The sequence below is a fragment of the Thamnophis sirtalis genome, unplaced genomic scaffold (assembly GCF_051295495.1).
Source record: "Thamnophis sirtalis isolate CommonGarterSnake01/CBP01778 unplaced genomic scaffold, rThaSir2_p1.2 scaffold_9, whole genome shotgun sequence".
Taxonomy (NCBI): Eukaryota; Metazoa; Chordata; class Lepidosauria; order Squamata; family Natricidae; genus Thamnophis; species Thamnophis sirtalis.
Genome location: NW_028261389.1, coordinates 22,089,022 through 22,107,852, shown reverse-complemented (window position 1 = coordinate 22,107,852; position 18,831 = coordinate 22,089,022). Strand labels below are relative to the sequence as shown.

Below are 18,831 nucleotides of genomic sequence, written 5' to 3'. Positions count from 1 at the left end.
TGTCCTTGCTCTCAAACCCATGATGGCATGATTCTGAGATGAAAGACTCCTGCACCACACGTTTTGGTGATACTTGCGTGGTATGATTTGACAATACCTACCTGGTCAGCCCCCACATTCACAATCAAATTATATATGAGACAGGCTTCATTACAGGCTGGCTGGGGGCATTCAGCAGCAACAGTCAGAGTCCAGGGCATCTGAGTCTCCAGAGACCAGGCTCTGGGCAAAGAATAAGGCCTGGAACTTAACAATAGTAATATGCACTAGGTTCCTTTCCCTCCCCATCTCCATGGAGATTAAGTTTTCCAACCAATGTTACAGTAAGATTTCTCTTCATATGATCACACAAAGACACAAAAGCATGTGTTTTCAAAGAACTTTAATTCATCTCCCCACACATTAGGGCACAAGTCATTATCTGGGGAAACTACAATTTCATTGTACTTCTCAGAAACTTAGAACAATAGCAAACTATGTGCTTTTCTACCCTCCAATGACTAATGTTTAAGTATAGGAAAATTGTAAAGAATTATAATTTTGGCCAGCCACATCCTTTGATAATTTTATTTTTTTCCCAAAGACCCCATTTTCTTAAAATAGTAATTTTCAATTCTAATTTAACTAATTGTTTTTAATTTGTTTCCGCCCAAAACATCCTTTTTCCCTGGACTGAGATTGTAATTCATTTCCAAACAAGCATGGTAGATATAAATCAACAGAGGAAGGCATTATTTCCAGTTAAATGTCCCTTATGTGTAGAAATCAACGATGTCAAAAATTATTTTTAGAAAATGAAAAATTGATAAATATTTAAGTAAAAATGCTTAAGAGTACATATAAGCAGCTTACTTAAAAAAATGGTGCTCTTCCCACTTGAGGCGTTTTTTTCGGGGTTGCACAAATTCATCATCTGAGTCATCTGTTGGAGATGGACTGTTTTTATCAGAATGGCAATAAGGCTGAACAGAGAATTTTCTATCTGAAAAAAGGTTCTTCAAAAGTTCCTCAAAATAAGAACTTAGTTTCATTCCAGCATCAGCTACTTCAGAATCAGGCTGTTGGACAAATTAAACATATTAATAGTGTTAGGATAATGTTTCTAAATGAACTACATAAAATATTGCAAGAAATGTTTGTGAATTCTTATTTTGGAAACAGACAAATAAATTTCAAGGACTTTGGCAACACTTTTGTAGGATTTCAGGTATGTTGTAACTTTCATATGTTTCATTATAGTATTTATAGTACAGGTAGTCCTCAACATACCATCATAATTAAACCAAAAATTTCTGTGGTAAGCGAGACAGTTGTTAAGTGAGTTTTGCTGTATTTTTATGACCTTTCATGCCCCAGAATCACTGCAGTTATTAAATTAGTAACATGGCTGTTAAGTGAATCTGGCTTCCCCATTGACTTTGCTTGTCAGTCACAAAATGACCTCAGGATATTGCAACTGTCATAAATATGAACCAGTTGCCAAGCATCTGAATTTTGACCACATGACCATAAGAATGCTGCAACAATCATAAGTATGAAAAACAGTCATAATTACTTTTTTCAGTGTCCTTGCAGGTTCAAATGGTCATTTAACAAATGGTTTTAAGTTGAGGACTACTTGTACTGAAATGGCAATCAAACAAATTTTAATTTGTAATTAGATATATTCTATTATTTCTTGTTAAGACAACTGGTGTATAATAATTTATAATTACATGGCTCTGTAATCTATCATGGTACCCAAAATTAGACTCCTGGGTACAGCAGAAGTCAGAGCTGAGCTGAACTGTAGGGTAGAAGGTTGGCATTCACACTGGTTCTTTGGGTTAGTGATTTTGGTAGATTGTTGCTGCCATCACTATTTTCCAAGATGTGGCTCACCTGTCATTCACCCTTACTCATACCCAGGGTTGAGCCTTTCACAATACCAGTTAACAATTATGGTTTCTTAATAATGTGTGTAAGAATATATTATACTCTTTTTTCACCTCATTAAATTCAGCACAATTTCGAAATATTAGCCTAAAATCAGCTATTACATCTTCTGGTTTTGAATATATTGTGTGCTGTGCTTGCAATCTATTCTTTATTGTTGACAAATCCATTGGCTTCTTAATTATTTCATAGTAATCAGGCACCTAAAAAGAAATAGATAAGTATTTTCAGAAGTTTAGTTTGGGTTTATTTTTCTGTTGTTTTGGAATTTTAAAAAGTTACATTGCAGATATTTAGCCAGATGCCATTAGGTGTGCAGAAATGTATTCCTATATTATCAATGAAAACATATAAAAATGTATTTTCAGCTATAGTAGTTCTAAAACAAACAGCAAGCTGTATCACAGATTATTATTATACATTGCATTTGTTTATTTTATTAGGCTTAAAGGCCACTCCTTGCCAGTGATCCAGGAAGATACTATGACTGATGGTATCAAAATTAAGCTGAACCAGGAGGGTTATATTTTCCCTATCCCAATCCTGCCACAGATCATCCACAAGAGCAATAAATATAAATTCAATTCCATACTTCTACACCTAGTCTGAGTCCTGATAATTTATTTCCTCCATGTCTTTGCCATGGCAGATACACCACCTCTAAACAACTACCCCCCCCCCAAAGGAAGACTAGAGACTGGCTAGTAGTTATTTAAAATTTCCAGGTCAAGCAGTGGCTGGGAGTGTGTTGCCACCACAGTCAAAGCTTATAGCATCATGGATTTCTGATTGTGGCTGATGATGTTATCTGATCTCTCTTCTTGTCCCTTGATTCTTTTTTTCTTTAAGTAGCATGAAATCCTATGCTACTCAGCAGTATTTCATCAAAATGGTAAATTAAGAATATTTATTGTAATATACAACCAGCTGTAGCTGATTCTTTTATTCTAAATAGGTCAAATAGAATCAAGAAAGCTCAGTGAACTACAGCTGTATCATCCCACTCATTTTTATTAAAAGTAGCAGAAGACATCCTGCTAACTTATGAAGCTTAAACGGTTACCACAGAGTCTAACAAAAAATTTAAACAGATTAAGGAAGTCTCTAACCAAGATGTCAAATGAAAAACCAGAAGATGACAAAATGTGCTAGTCACAATCTTCTGAAGATTGTGATTGCCTGAAGTTTCAATTATATAAAAAACTATGTGTATGATTGACACAGAGAATATTCCTAAAAATCTTGCAGTATAGAATTTATGGAGATCTTTTTTTCCCCTGCCTGCTGATTTTTTAATAAACATCTGTATAAAATACCCATTCAAAAAAATCCAGGGCTGAAGGACCAAAATACTGCTACTGTTCAATTTCTACAATTTGTAATTGTACATATAAAAGATTCTACACAGAACTAGACAAAAATAAGAAAAATTCTAGGTATAGTGGTGTTGTAAAAAGAAATTAATATCTATTATCCTGATTTTACTAAGGAGGTTGCAGACAAGAGAAGCAGCTTTTCCAAAGCATATGATTTTGCTAAAACTGCACAGCTGCAGTTTAGAGGTATGTGGTTCCTGCTACATTTTCTGTTAACTATCAGGAAGAAGTAAAAAAAGTTTCAAAATCAGCTGGGGCTTTTTAAAAATGGGACTTAAAGCTGATACTTCTGTTCTTTTATACTTTTATCTATTAACAAATAATAAAGTGTCATGTTCAATCTTAATCAGCAAAAACCTTAATATAAAAACACCCTTTTTGGATATTAAGAACCTTCAGAAAGGCAAGTTTTATTACTGAGTGATTTTCCTTCACTCCTCAAGAAAAGCAGTTTCGTGTAAATTTAAGAACTTAAAGAAATTGGAAGAGATTTTTTAAAGAGATTGGACAACCATTTATCTGAAATAGTATAGGGTTTCCTGCCTGAGCAGGGGGTTGAACTAAAAGACCTCCAAGGTCCCTTCCAACTCTTTTATTTAATCTATTTTATTCTATTCCAAATTTGGAAATAAACTGCAAAAGGGTTGAATGGAATATTAGTTTTGGAGAGTTCTTAAATGGACTAAGGGGCCAGACTGATTGGAAATAAGGTTATGAAATAATACGTGGTTTGTTTAAAATCCTCTTAAAATAAATGAATAATCTGGATTTATGAGTAAAACATTCTTTTCCTGGCAAAATGTTATGGATTAAAGAAAACATGGTAAGAGAGACCTTGAAGTCTTTAACTACTAGAAGCAACTGGAAAGAACTAAAGATTATAATTAAAGGAGAAGAAACAATATTATAGAATGGAGTCAATGTATTTTTAAGCACAACACAGAAATCTTCTTGTTTAACCAATAATGGGTACAAATATCAGTGATTAATAGTAAAGTTAATAACCTACCGTGGGAGGGACTGGATCTTGAAAAGCTAGGCTCATTTCATGACAGTAAAGATACAGAAGTAATCTTTCACATTTCTATATATTGGGACAGAAATAACTAAAATTATTTGGGACATCAGCTTGAAAGTTTACAACAGTACTGTAAACTATATAAGCATGCATCTTTAATATAATAATGAATTTGCTCAAAACCTTGACCTTTTTTCTCATCCCTCAATGGATTTTTCCTACCAATATTTTTAGTTTAATATTCATTTGAACTTCTGAGACAAGCATATTTTATAAAACTATGAAGGATAGATATAGCAAGTTGAATATTCCATATCTCGTATCCATTTGTTATTTGTATATTTGATGGTATTTATATAAATATGGTATAATTATATTTCTGAAGCAAAGGAAACTAAAACTTACATTAACGTAATATTTCAGAGGCACACACTGCTCTGATTCTAAGTGTTGAGTAGTCTAAATTGGTACATATGCAATTTAGCCAGATATCACTGTTAAAAAAGTATTTACATAGATAACATTAAAATAATCACAACAGCACTCTATAATAATTAATAAAGAAAAGTCTGAATGCTTGAAATGTACATGTGCATGAGTAATAGAAAATCTGAAGAGTTGAACCTATGGCACATTATTGCAGGCTAGAATGCAGTATTGCAAGCTAACTCTGTCCATAATCTGGAGTTTGATCGTGACCATCTCAAGGTTGACTCAGCCCTTCCAAGATTGGTAAAATGAGAACCCAGATTGTTGGGGGCAATATACTGACTGTAAATCGCTTAGAGGGCTGTAAAGCACTGTGAAGCGGTATATAAGTCTAATTGCTATTGCTTATGCTGTTACTATCTGTATTTTTGCTCAGATTTTGAATACTAATTAATTCATTATTTTTATTATCTAGCACTCCCCCCCCTCCAAAAAAAAACACTAGTTTGTAGAATTAACACAATACAATGAAATTACCCTCTGATCTATTGGTGCCAAGCCTGGACCCCCTTCCACTTTTCTTTTTTCTTCAGAAACATGGCTTGAGACACCACAATCATATTCTACTTCAGGTTTAAACAAATCACGACAGAATGTGCAAATCCATTCACCACTGGGGAGAAAAAATGAAAAAAGAAGATTGATATAAGCCTCCCATTTTTGCATTCTGAATGCTTCCAAGCTAATTCTTTCACCTATCTTTTACGAGTTTTGAAAGTTAATAAATACAGTGGTTACAATGAAGCCAATGATGGAGAAATTACATTGTTCAATTTTGAATTTCTTTGTCAATCAAATAGAGAATCCCCGACCACTGAGATGGTAGGTATTAAAATATTTATCCTTAAAATAGATAGAATTACTTTTGAGTGGAATCAAATTGTTCAAACATTAAAATTATTCTCAAATGAAACTGAAAGACACAAAAAGTCAGACTGAGCTGTTTCCCAAATGATTACTTGATGGCTGATAGTGTTTTATGGGAAAGAATAAGACAGAAGACTAGAACGTTCTTAACATGCCACTCTCCACTTGCCATCTCCTCCTCCCAAGACTACAATAATCCATATCTTTGCTGCAATCGGCTTGTGTGAATAGTTTTCTCTTCTCAAAGGAGAAAGGAACTATCTAAATGGTAGAAAAGGATGGTAAGGGCCATTCCCAATTAGCTTTGACAAAACTATTTTCTTAGTAATCCTTCAATAACAAGAAAACAAAGTATTGGTTATGAGTGAGTATTACAATTGCTGCCCTTATTTAATTTATTTATCGCATTTCTACACCATCCAACACACTTGGTTGCCCACACCTGTTGAAAAAAAGCACCAGAAACAATACCATGGATCTTTGGGATTTCATAGGGAGACCGACTTACAACTCCTAATGATTAAGAACATTAAATGGAAAGTACAGATCCAATAGAAATATAGCCAACTAAAAGAGGTGTTCTACTTATATAATATATATACCTACTTAAAGTCTATTATTTAGTTATATAAAATCTGAAGTTGGAAAAAATATTTGAGACAATTGATTTTTAAGCATCATTCTGTAACAAAAAAAAGCCACTATTCTAGATTTATTGGTTAAACTTTAAAATTGGAACACATACAGCTGTTGCATCCAGGTGCATTTATCAGCCTACATAAATATGAACAGGAGCTAAAGATTGGAAAACCATCTGCAATTACACATTTCACAGTGGTATCTTGTTTTATACATCCACAGGCTAAACTTCACACTGTCGATTCCAGCTTAGCTTTAAAATCAGATGCAATTGTTTAAATAATGTCTGAGTTCATGCCATAGAAGAGCATGGCTTTAGACTTTACCTTGGAAAATTCCTGAGTGTAGGAACATGACATGAAAGGTGGAACACTTTGGGACATTTATCGCAACACAAAAGTTCTCCTCCATTCTGACATACTGCACACCAATCCTCATTAGGATCATCATCTTTTCTGCCATCTCCGCCATGTGAAGATCCTATCCATGTTGCCTTGCCATTGGATGGCTGGTCACCTGTACTGTCTGGTGCTTCTGTTCTTAACGCTGATGCTTCAGAGGAGAGATTGCTATTCAGTAACACTGTGGGAAGAATGGCTCTTGGAAACCTGGACTGTAGATAAAAAATGATGTCTAATTTCATCAAAATGGACTATCTTTTTTTGCACACGTTAATATATACACAGAGAATCATGCTTCTTTGACAAATTATACATATTATCTAGCCAGTTGATTCAGCTGAATATGCTCTTATCAAGAGTATATGATATTAAAGATTTCAACATTTATACCTTAAAGAGTTTTTAAAAAGCTACCAAGATTTCATTAAATATTCTTCATCATAGCCTTATATAAAATGCTTCTGTGGAAAGGAAATTGGCTCCTCCTACCACGTAGCCTTCCTGTCTCAATCAGGACAAAAGTTTTAAAGCACAAACTGGAGTATATTCTAAACAAATTGAAAATGCAATGGGAAACACGAGTGTAATTGGGTGAATATTCTGTAAACCTGTCTGATGTAAACCTGAGAACTTTTTGCTAAAATAAGGAAAAAGCTGCTTTTCTTAAAGAGATTTTGATGAACAAATGCTAAAATTACAACTGAACGGGGTGCTTGTCTACAAAGCATTATTTCTCAGACATTGGCTAAATGCACTTTTTTGGAATTTCTAGAGGGCATTCTTTTGTGTATTTTTGAGGAACAATGGCAAGATTTTCCTATATAAAAGCCTTGCAGGGAAAGGATCGGCATATCTGCCTCTGGCAGCTTTGGGGCATTTGGGCCATAAATAAAATTAACTGACTGATACTGTGCTCTCCAAATAAACGTCATTTGTTTCTAAGATTTCTTTAGTGGAAATATTGTAACTCAACTAATTTATAAAACAAGTTAATGTTCTTTTGTATTTAAGATGTGTATTATGTATAATACACATAATTGTGATTACATTTTGATTACGAGATTCTTCATCTGTTTCCTGCTTCACTGTGACAACTGGGAAATCAAAGTTCTCACTTGGTGCACCAGACTCTTGTTTTATTCGGATAGGCTCTAACATGACCACAGGGACTCTCTGGGTTGAATCTGCACCTGATGGTTTGCCAGAAGAAGTAGAGCTATATATGAAGTAAGAAAAAAAGAAAAGATAAAATAGATTATTAAAACAGATTTTGCAGTATTTGAATCAGAGCACAACACTGCTTTCAGAAATTATTGTTTGCATAAAGTGGGAAAAATCAGTGCCATAATTTTTCTATAAAGTTCATGGTTGAATCTTGAGAACACAAAGCCTGATTAATGTAGTAGTCTGACTGAAATTATGTATTTTCAAAAACATTAAACATTTTTGCATACATTTCAACTACACTGAATACATTTCAACTACAAAATTAAAAGGGTATATTATCATACAATATGATAAAATTATAATTTCCTTAATTATCTATCTGTATTTTTGCTTCATCTAGGTAAAATATTTTCTGCTTTTTTTAAGCTCTGATTTTAAAATATTTAAAAACTAATCTTTCCAAAGAATATCCTTTAAGCTCTTTTTAATTAACAATATTTACATTTCTCTTGTTTTTTTGTAGAATCAAAATAAAATGTATCTTCATATCGTACATCTTCTTTGCACAAATTATGTTTTGTGTATTTTACCTTGTGTACTTATCCCTACCAGCTTAATATACATTGCTGGCTATTAATGGATGTTCCTATTTCATGGCCATATTGGTTAGGAAATTATTGAAAATATAGCCTCACATCCACAATGGTGTAAAACTTAGGGAAGATTGTGCTAATCCACGTAACTTTTTTTCACCAGAATCTGTATTTACTAATGTCGTCTGCTTACCTGCCTCGACTTCCTACGCTAGAGGCACTGGGTGAACGCATTGGAGGATGGACACCAGAGACAGTAACCAACCCTAAACCATCGGGGGGAAAAACCATCAGGTTAGAAAGAAATCCTTGCATAATACCTATGAATATTTGAAATACATATTAAACTGCACTTTAAATATTAGTAATTTATCTATTCGATTCTTTATTTTTTACTTAAAACCAAGAAACAAAAACAAACATCCATTCTTCAAAGTTTCAAAAAACAAAAACTTTCAGTGGCCAAGATGAAGGATTGTTTCATATTTTTCAAAGACTTTCATTTTTGTTGTGCTCTAGCTGCTGATATCTTTTTAAAATATATATATATATAATCAGCATTGCCTTTGTTATTGCCACAATCCTCCCCATTTTAGTTCTGGTTTACTACTTAAGCTAAGAATCTCTACTTTTTATATTCATTTAATTTTATATACGGTTTAAATTTTTTAGCTTCTCTTGTATGATTACTATATTGTCTTTTTTTAAAAGCTCTACAAATCTTTCTATAACTTCCCTTTCACAATATTTATTTGGCAACCAGCAAAAGCATTATTTCTGCACTAGATTTATTATTTCCATGTGATTATGTATTTTCATTAATGTTCTCCTTCCCAATGCTTTAGATCTTATATGTGCCTAACAGTGTAATAATAAGAGTTTTAAAAATAATAGCTGTCATACCAGTCAATCCTGGAGATGGAACTGAAGAGTTAGGAGACTGCACAGTTTTGCGTGAATATTGTTTGGTTTGGGTGTGCTCTGCAAATGCCTCTCTCTTCCCAATACTTTCCAATGGAACACTTCCTGAACAGTCAATCTTAATATAATGAGAGACAATAAGGATTCTAAATAGGAAAACATTATCTCACTACTTTTCAACAAAAAGCAATTACAGTTTCCTTTAATAACAAAGTGGATAGCCTTGTGTTGCATGTTATGGGTGTTTGGGACAGAAGACTTACAGGAAATTTAAAGGCTTATACAGATGCAAGCTCTTAATTGGCTGGAAAAGTCATTAAGAACATAAACACATTGGGACTTGATCATTAATGTCATTGAAAAGGTTAGAGTATTAAAAAGACACTTCTAGGATGTTTTCTAAAAAGAAATCACTACTTTATGCACTAGCTGTACTTTAATCCCAAACTGTATGGCATAATTCCACCAAGTTTTGTATTAGAATAAAGCAGCATGCTGGAATAATAAACCTTTTTAAAAAAGACAAAAATTATAGCACTATCTCACATCTGGTAAAGAAGGCAAGGTACAGGAACCACTCATTGTTGAATTAAGATCAATCATAGATGGAGCAAAAGTCTTCCCATCATTTCCAGCAGCACTATTAATAGTGGGACTGGAGGGAGTTGAAGTTGTACTGCTAGCACTCGATGAAGTAGCCAAAACTTGACCACTGTGGATCTGCCACTAGAAAAAGGGAGAGGAGGAACATAATTTATTTCCTAATCCATGTACAGAAGATATTATAGCTGCATGGAACATTGTGGATAATGATTGATAGAACTCTGCTTAATTATGAATATTAAAGTTGATAAAAGTAGCTCTGAATAGAAAGTGCAAAAATTATTCCAAATAAGCAATATATAAGCAAGCCAACAAACAAAAATATGCCTCTTTCCCAATAATATAAATATTGAGCTGATTAATTTATCTTTCTTCTAGATAGCAAAATAGATTTGACAATGTATTTTAAGTTCTTTTTTGGGTAGCATGATATAGTATTACACATCACATGAAGAATATACCTGTTTAATGGCTTGCTGTGCCAAAATTGCCATCTGTAGTGGAGATGGCTTTACAGATGCATGTGGTATGCTTTGATTTTGAGGAAACCTCACTGGCTGAGCGAGAGGAACTGGTCCTATGGATTTGAAATTGTGATTCTGAAAGTTTACCAAACGTGGAGGTGGCTGCTGGAAAGACAAAAGGAACATTCTTAGCTAACAGGTAATTACCGTATTTTCACGACCATAAGGCGCACCGGGTTATAAGCCGCAGTATTAGTTAACGTTAATTTTTCAAACTTTTTTCATATATAAAGCGCACCGGGTTATAAGCCGCACGTTTTTTTTGCAACATTCATCCGCGCGCAACTTTCGCAAACAAACAAATTACTAACGAAATCGCAACATCTGCCACTCCTCGGACTCCGCACTACATGATACACCCCCCCCGCACCGTTCGTCCAGTAAGGTCGGGGAGGCGTTGGGCAGAATTGGGAGGGAGATCTTCAAAGAAGCGCACCAAATATCTCCCGCGAACTGAATCGGCTTTAATAAAGCAATTACCTGCTCAGCTTTAGTTCCCTTTGTGAAAGTTAGAATCCGCAGCTTGAACCCGAGAAACTATTAATCCTTCTCCCATTAAGCGCTATTCCATCGGACCTCCCCATTAAAACCAATCGGAGGAGAAAGCCTGTGCGCTGGGGAGGGAAACTGCTCAGATGGTAGAAGGGACGGGAGGCAGGAACGGAGGAGAAAGCCTGTGCGCTGGGGAGGGAAACTGCTCAGATGGTAGAAGGGACGGGAGGCAGGAACGGAGGAGAAAGCCTGTGCGCTGGGGAGGGAAACTGCTCAGATGGTAGAAGGGACGGGAGGCAGGAACGGAGGAGAAAGCCTGTGCGCTGGGGAGGGAAACTGCTCAGATGGTAGAAGGGACGGGAGGCAGGAACGGAGGAGAAAGCCTGGGCGCTGGGGAGGGAAACTGCTCCATATATAAAGCACACCGGGTTATAAGCCGCACTGCCGGTTTTTGATCAAATTTTAGGATTTTCAGTGCGGCTTATAGTCGTGAAAATACGGTAGTTATAACAAATATTTCCCTAAATGTTGTGGGGGAAATTATAAAAGATAAATCATTTCAGGGATGGTATTCATTTCCAACATAAAGCAGTGCAGCCTGAAAAAAGTAAGAGTTGCACAGTCTGTTTAAAGGAGAAACGTTGCATAGGAGCTTGAAAAGGGAGTGGCTTAAATCTATTCATATTTTAGGAACTCTAGAGAGCCCCGAGTTCCTAGAATGAAAAAAAGTATATAAAGTATAGTAAAATGCACAAAATGTTGATCTGTGTAATAATGTTTTTGATGCCTCCTTGCTAACTTTATCTTTTCCTCTGAATAAAATTGAAATAGCTAAATGTCTTCAACTCTGGACTCTGGACTAACTTACCTGAGGAGGTGGAGGAGGTGGTAGTGGTGCTGGTGGTGGTGGAGGAGCCTGGTGTATGGCTCCTGCAATTCTAGGTTCTGGGAATCCCACAGGGCCTGCCCTCCGCTGTGCCTGCTGCCTCTGAGCAAGCACTTGCTGCTGCATGTGCTGAAGTCGAAGTTGAGCTAAACTGATCTGTGTTGGGAACTTGGATAGTTGATTTGATGGTAAGCCACTTTGTGACTGTATGTTTGGTTCCGTCACGGGACTTTTAGGCATATGAGGTGGGAGTTCACTATCTTCAATTACCAAAGAACCTGAATAAAGATAATTATATTTATAAGTTACAATTTTACTACAGATATCTCTATCACAATAATAGCTATCCTTTCTGGCATCACTGACAGCCCTCTGTGTTAAACATCCTTTGTTAATCTAGAACTACTTTGTTAGACATGATTTAATTGCTTGAAATAATATTAATGCATTAAGGTATTGGCCAGACATTTACAAACTGCCAGATACAGGTAGTCCTCAACTTAAGAGTTCATTCAGTCACCGTTTGAAGTTACAACATAAGTGACTATGTTCGCTTTTCACACTTAAGACCACTGCAGCATTCCCATAGTCACTGATCAAAATTCAGATGATCGGCAGCGACTCATATTTATGATGGTTGCAGTGGCCTGGGGTCATGCAATCACCTTTGGCGACTTTCTGACAAGCAAGTTGATGGGGAAGCCAGATCACTTAACGACCAGGTAACTGTAGTACTTCACTTAACAACTGTGGCAAGAAAATCATAAAATGTCAGCCAAATTCATTTAACAACTGTCCCACTTAGCAACTGAAATTTTGAGCTCCATTGTAGTCATAAGTGGAAGACTACCTGTATATATTTGGCAAACGTCCAATTTTAAAATGGCACTCTATTAAATTATCAATTTCTCTATATAACACTACTTATATAACGAAGTGTTAACATAATTGTAAGTCGGGGTCCCCAACCCCCAGGCTGTGGTCCACTACCAGGCCTCGAGTCTTTCAGAACCGGGCTGCGGAAGTGGTGGGTGAGCACGTGCATCCACATTTGCGCGAGTGGTGGGTGTATATGCACACACAAATGGAGCTGTGTATGTATGTGTGCTTGCCCACCACACACAGGAAACCATCCCCTCTCCCCCCACTAGTCCAAGCTGAAAAGGTTAGGGAACTCTGTTATAAGTGACTGATGCACTAAACTATAACGATGCATAAATGGAAAACCAACTGAGACATTGTATCATCTACAAATAGAACAAAACAAGATGAGTGTACCAGAACACACACAAAGAATACACACTGCCATATACAATTTTATCTTCATATAGGATTTCCCACGCTAGAGATGGAGGGCAAACCAAAATGAAAAGTGTGTATCATTACTCAAGAGATGGTATCTTGAGTTCAACAAAATGTGTATTCTACTTATTTCAAAAAGTACTTAAAATAAATCAAATATAATTATTTAATGTGTTAAACATATCAAGTTCCTATTAACAAAACCAAATGGAGTTCATCATACCTAAATTGAAAATATTTTGGGCCCAGAAACTAGGATCACAGTGAAACTGAATGGTAGTATTAGATACTGGTAAGGCATCACACCTTGCCCTAAGGAGGTAACGTAATCGGTATGTAATCTAGAAAAAAAAAAGATTATATTATTATTAAACTATCTCAGTGTTACAGAACATTACACATGACTCATAACTGGTGACATATAGGCAATAGCATGAAAGTATCCATGAATGTGTTTTGGTGGAAAATATGTAACATTCTAAATGAATGTGATGCAGGAAAAATCATTCTGTTAAAAGACATAAATAGATGAATGAGAAGGCAAGTACAGAGTCTAATTAAGGAGAATCAAGAATTAATGACAATGGTGGTTGTTTGGGTGAACAATTGCTCTGAAACAGACCTGTTTGCTTTAAAAACGTCATTTAAGCATAGGTCATGGCGCTCAAAGCCCTCTTGGATTGGAGCAGTGTATAAACCCAAATAAATAAATTAAAACAAGTACACACATGGCAACACTAAATGGATTTAAAAGTGCATCTAAATTGATTATTTATGATCATATAGTGAACTAAAAGCTCTGAGTGTGGGATAGGCCCACATGCCAATGTCAAGAGAGGATGTTGAAGAACAATGGACATAATGAAAGAAAGGAGTGAAGCAAAAGTAGTGAGGAAACTGGGGTGAAAGTAGAACAACTGTAGGAAGAAAAAGTAGGAATCATGTAAGAAAATAATTAAAAGACAATATAATCTTCTAGCAGAGTGAATGAAAGAGGACTTAAGGAGAGATAATATAGAACAGTTTTTTCAAATTTGTTAAGATGTATGGATCTCAGCACCCAGAATTCTCAAGTCAGCACAAAGAAAAAATGAAAAGAACATTATTTGAAGGGATTAAAAATCAAGATTCTGAAAAGTTAAAGGAAGATAAAATTGGATTATTTGATCAAGGTTAAAGTAGATATGTTGTCATCTCTGGTAAACTTTAATGGAGTTTTGCTGACTAGGGCTTTAAGGATTGACTTATAGGCAGGAGTGGGCTGCTGGGGAGTTCACAGGGGTTAGGAAGAACCTCTAGCTAAGATTCTGTGCAGTTTGCAGAATCCCCAAATCCCACTCTTGGCTGGCCCCGCCTGCTCCTCCTCTTCCAGGAGTCCCCACACAGCCCGTTTTGGATGCAGGTAAGGCAGAGTGCGTGTGGAGGCTCAGGGAGGGCAAAAACTGTGCCTACCAGAAATTTGGGAAGACCAAAAATGGGCCCGTTTTGGGCCTCTGGAGGGCCTCCAGAGCCTGGGGAGGCCGCTTTCGCCCTCCAGAGGCTCGAGGAACCCAAGGAGGGAAAAAAGCTCCCACTGTGGTGCAAGAGGCAGACTAGGCCATGCCCACCATGGCCACGCCCACCCAATAACCAGGCAGAGAACCCCTTGCTAAAAATTTTGAAGCCCACCCCTGCTTATAGGTAAGAGATGAGATACAGGTTGAAGAGATCATTTGTTTTAGTTTAAGATAGTGACAAGTTACTAACACATTTATACTTATTGTGATGATGGGGAAAGTTGCTTCTTTCAAGTAAAACTGCTATCAATATCTCCTGAGTGTTTTCTTCATTATGCTAAACATACCTAATTTCCTTAGCCAATCATTGTATGATTTAGTCTCAAAAATCCTTATCAACTTTGTTGCTTTTCTCTGTACTCCCTCTAGAGCCTCAAATCTTTTTTGAATCATGGTGATCAGAACTGGACACAGTATTTCAAGTATGTCTCACAAGACAGCACTTCCCATGATATTGATGCTATCCCCCTGTTGATGCAGCCTAGAACTGTGTTGAGTTTTTTGGCAGCTGCAGCATATTGGTGACTCATACTTAAGCAGTGATCCACCAGGACACCTAGATCCCTCTCACAGTTACTAAGATTGAGCCAGGAGCCTATTTTATACCTATGCATTTGGTTTTTCTTTCCTAAGTGCAGGGCCTTACTTTTCTCACCACCGAACTTCATCTTATTAGATAGGGCTCAATGCTCAAGTCTGTCAAGATCAAAAGTGGACAGTTAATTCTCCCAAGGGGCCACATGAGAAACTGGGACTGCTGGCGCTGCTGATGCCCCGCCCTCTGCCCACTTCCTGTTGACACCTTGACATCTGTTGTTCTACCCTCCGGCAGAGAGTTGCTAAGTATGGGAGCGACTTGTAACCTTTCCTGCTGGCTTTCCTATTGACGTTATTTGTGAGAAGCCAGCAAGGAAGGTAGTGACTATAGCTCTCCCAAATGCCTGGATAATTATGTGATCACAGGTTTCTATTATGGCTGAAATTTCAGGGATTAGTTGTACATCCATTTTTTTCAGCACTGCCACAATTTTGAATGACTATTGAACAAATGGATGTAAGCTGAGGACTATTTGTATATCAGTTATGTAAACATTTGAAAGGAGAGATTGGAACAACAGGAATATCCCTCAGCTTTCCCCAGCTGTCTTCCTCTGTGTATACATATAATTTCTACACTGGCATTTTGCCACACAGAAAACTGCAGAAAACCAAAGCAAATCTGCAGGTTTTCTAATGAACATAATTGTGATGTTACATAAACAACTAATAGCAAAAAATGTAGAAAGGTTCCTTTTTTTAAAATGGACTAGAAATTAAAAGTGGAAATGAGTAGAAAATCTAACTTTGCTTCACATGAGCAAAGGGATCATTTGTGCAAAGAATATCAAGTATACCTCTTGAACAGAAACATACAGAATTGTGCACACTTTGTTTTAAAAAGTAGTAATGGTATTTGTTATGAACTTACATAAGCAGAAAATAAAATTACAATGCAATTTATGAGGGCTGTAAATAAAAAAAAACAAAATGATGGATTCTAACTTCTATAAAATTGTTCAAAAACTATTTTTAATTACATTGTGTGATTTATTCTCTGATAATCCTGATGTAAACTGAATCTATCCTGTTGATCAGGATTCTGAATAATTCTGATGATTGGTCTAAAAAGATTCTAATGTTGAAATGAAAAAAATAAAATTCAGGTCTCAACAGGGCGTCCAGAGTTGTGGAGACCTCAATAAAGTACAGCTGAATATATCATCATAATTACAAGATCTGTGCACAAGTACTTTTGTATCTTATTTCTTGTAAGCAGGGTTCCAGTTATGTAACTAAAAAGCCTATCTATGCTTGCTTGAAATTGCATTCAGGGTTCTTCCAGCTTTATGGAAGAACCCATCTTTGTCCAGCACTGTATAAATTGTGACTTAGAGAGAGCACCTGGTCTCTGCCTCTTTGTTTGAACCAAGCCACACCTGCTCCCTGCTTGACATGTCACAACTACTGTAATAATCTTGTCCTCTTCACGGATTTTTAGATTTTCATTATTCTTTTCCACTGACTCAAAAGATAGCTAAGTTATTAAAAAGCAGGACATCCAAACGAAGCCCGATTTCATCTGAGAATATCAAGAATAGAAGAAAATGATCTTCCTCAACACAATGATAGTAATACAAACACTTTTTGTTATGAGAACAATTTCACAAAGTCGACAAAGTCGATTTTAAATAGTTTTTTTCTATATACTTCTCCAGAATAGCATTTTCTTCAAACTTCAATGCTTCTAATGTAAGTTATACTTAAGGCAGAATTTAGAATCTTAAAAATATGAGTTTCCATTATAAATTATCTTGTCCATACTGCTACAAATGTATCTCTGAAAAAGCAGAGCTGGAAAAATCTGAAAAATCGTGTAAGGATTGCAAAGTCAATTTATCCATACCAAGCGTTTGCTGTACAATAAGGCTGTACTGCTCCCACTGGAGACAGCCCATTTAGAAAAGTTCATAACGTGTTCCAGTTGTTTAGAAAGTCCTGATACTTCTTGTTGCTGTTGTAAAAGCTTTGCCCGGTGTTCTTTAGCTAGACACTACAATGAAGAAAGACAAGGTCATGATCATTTCTGCAGATCAAACGATTAACTCTACTTTTGTCTATATCATATTCCATTCGCTTCAAGAGAGTAGACCAGTCAGTCTTGAACATTTTATCATTAATATTGAAATCCTTTACCATATTAATTCTTAGGCAATCTTTGATTCAAAGACTATTCCCATTTTGCTTTTTACTAAAACAAATAAAAACTTATTTGAACAACAAATACTGGGATAGCATAAAGACTCCAATTTTATTTTAAGTTTTCAAAGATAACATTCCATTTATCAGATGAAAAATGATATTACATGTAGTCCTCAGTTTATGATCATTTATTCAGAGGCCATTTAAAATTACAATGGCACAGAACGAATGATGGTCATGACCATACTAAAAAAATCCAGCTTTCCGTGATCTCATGACCATGATCTGGATTCTTGGCAATATTTACCACTGACTACAACACCACATTGAAATGGAGATTAGCACACCCCTAGAGCCGGAAATGACTAGCACGCACGAGTGGGGGAACCTTTACCTTTATCTTACACCACATGATCAGAGGATCACTGCTTGTGACCTTCCCTACTGACTTTCTCAGAAAGTCAATGGGGAGGAGACTAGCAGGGAAGATTGCAAGTCGCTAGTGTTAAATGTCATCTACTTCTGAAATCTTCTGAAATCTTCCAAAATGCATTATTTTGTTACTATTTATTCTTTAAATATTTTAATCAAATATGATATACCCAGATTTTTTTAGTCATACATAATATAAACATCATGTACTTTGCACTAAAGACCACTTTAATAGTGTTCCTTGGGAAAATAAAATCTACCTCAAGCTGATGCAGCAGAGCTTTTCCCTTTTTGTTTATTTCTACCATCAATGTGAAAATAGCAACTTTAACATCTTGTTCCACAAGTTTTTGATTCCGATTCACTTCATGGATTCTATAAAATGTAGAAAGATTATTTAGTATATTTATAACAGTACAGTGACCACAATTTGTGATGTTACTGATGTTCAGATCTTGATATGGTACAAAATATCACAGCAGCATATAATTAAGAATAAATCTTTAAGCTTAACTCCTGATGACTTCTGCATAATTTAATTTTCTTGATAACAATATGGAATCACTTTGCCACTGCCTCCTTTAAAATATATTTTTCAAATTTCCAATGTAGTCTATCTTTTTAATTTCTCTTCTAATTATTAACCAATTTGAATCCTGCTTACCTTTCAAAATCAACCAAGGTTGCTCAAATGCTACCTTCCTAAACATATGTCATTTTTCTTGATGTCAAGAATATGATTAACAAGAGACCAAAGTGCAGTATGTACGTACTGTACATATCTGGGATGTCATGGCAGTGTGGTTTGTTCAGCATAGGTATTTAAATAGCAATATCTTTCTATCTGTAGGATGTATGTATATGCACACCAAAATATGCAAGCGATGTGTG

At 35.8% G+C, this 18,831-nt stretch overlaps 1 protein-coding gene across 2 annotated transcripts in view; it reads right to left on the bottom strand.

Moving 5' to 3' along the window:
• Nucleotides 1–365: 365 nt before the first annotated feature.
• The window catches only part of TRIM24 (tripartite motif containing 24), a 58,258-nt gene continuing 39,792 nt past the window's right edge, over nt 366–18,831 (bottom strand). Inside the window, exons 6-19 of one of the 2 annotated variants that reach the window (XM_087723016.1) lie at nt 18,201–18,315; nt 17,213–17,359; nt 13,437–13,554; nt 11,894–12,189; nt 10,471–10,635; nt 9,953–10,132; nt 9,389–9,524; nt 8,679–8,751; nt 7,773–7,941; nt 6,651–6,937; nt 5,296–5,431; nt 4,321–4,395; nt 1,989–2,138; nt 366–1,058 (exon numbers count right to left, since the gene is read on the bottom strand). In XM_087723016.1, coding sequence (XP_087579142.1) covers nt 849–1,058; nt 1,989–2,138; nt 4,321–4,395; nt 5,296–5,431; nt 6,651–6,937; nt 7,773–7,941; nt 8,679–8,751; nt 9,389–9,524; nt 9,953–10,132; nt 10,471–10,635; nt 11,894–12,189; nt 13,437–13,554; nt 17,213–17,359; nt 18,201–18,315 — 2,257 coding nt within the window. In that variant the 3' untranslated portion in view covers nt 366–848. Of the gene's footprint in view, nt 1,059–1,988; nt 2,139–4,320; nt 4,396–5,295; nt 5,432–6,650; nt 6,938–7,772; nt 7,942–8,678; nt 8,752–9,388; nt 9,525–9,952; nt 10,133–10,470; nt 10,639–11,893; nt 12,190–13,436; nt 13,555–17,212; nt 17,360–18,200; nt 18,316–18,831 lie in introns of both variants that reach the window. The other variant, XM_087723015.1, reaches the window with a different exon arrangement.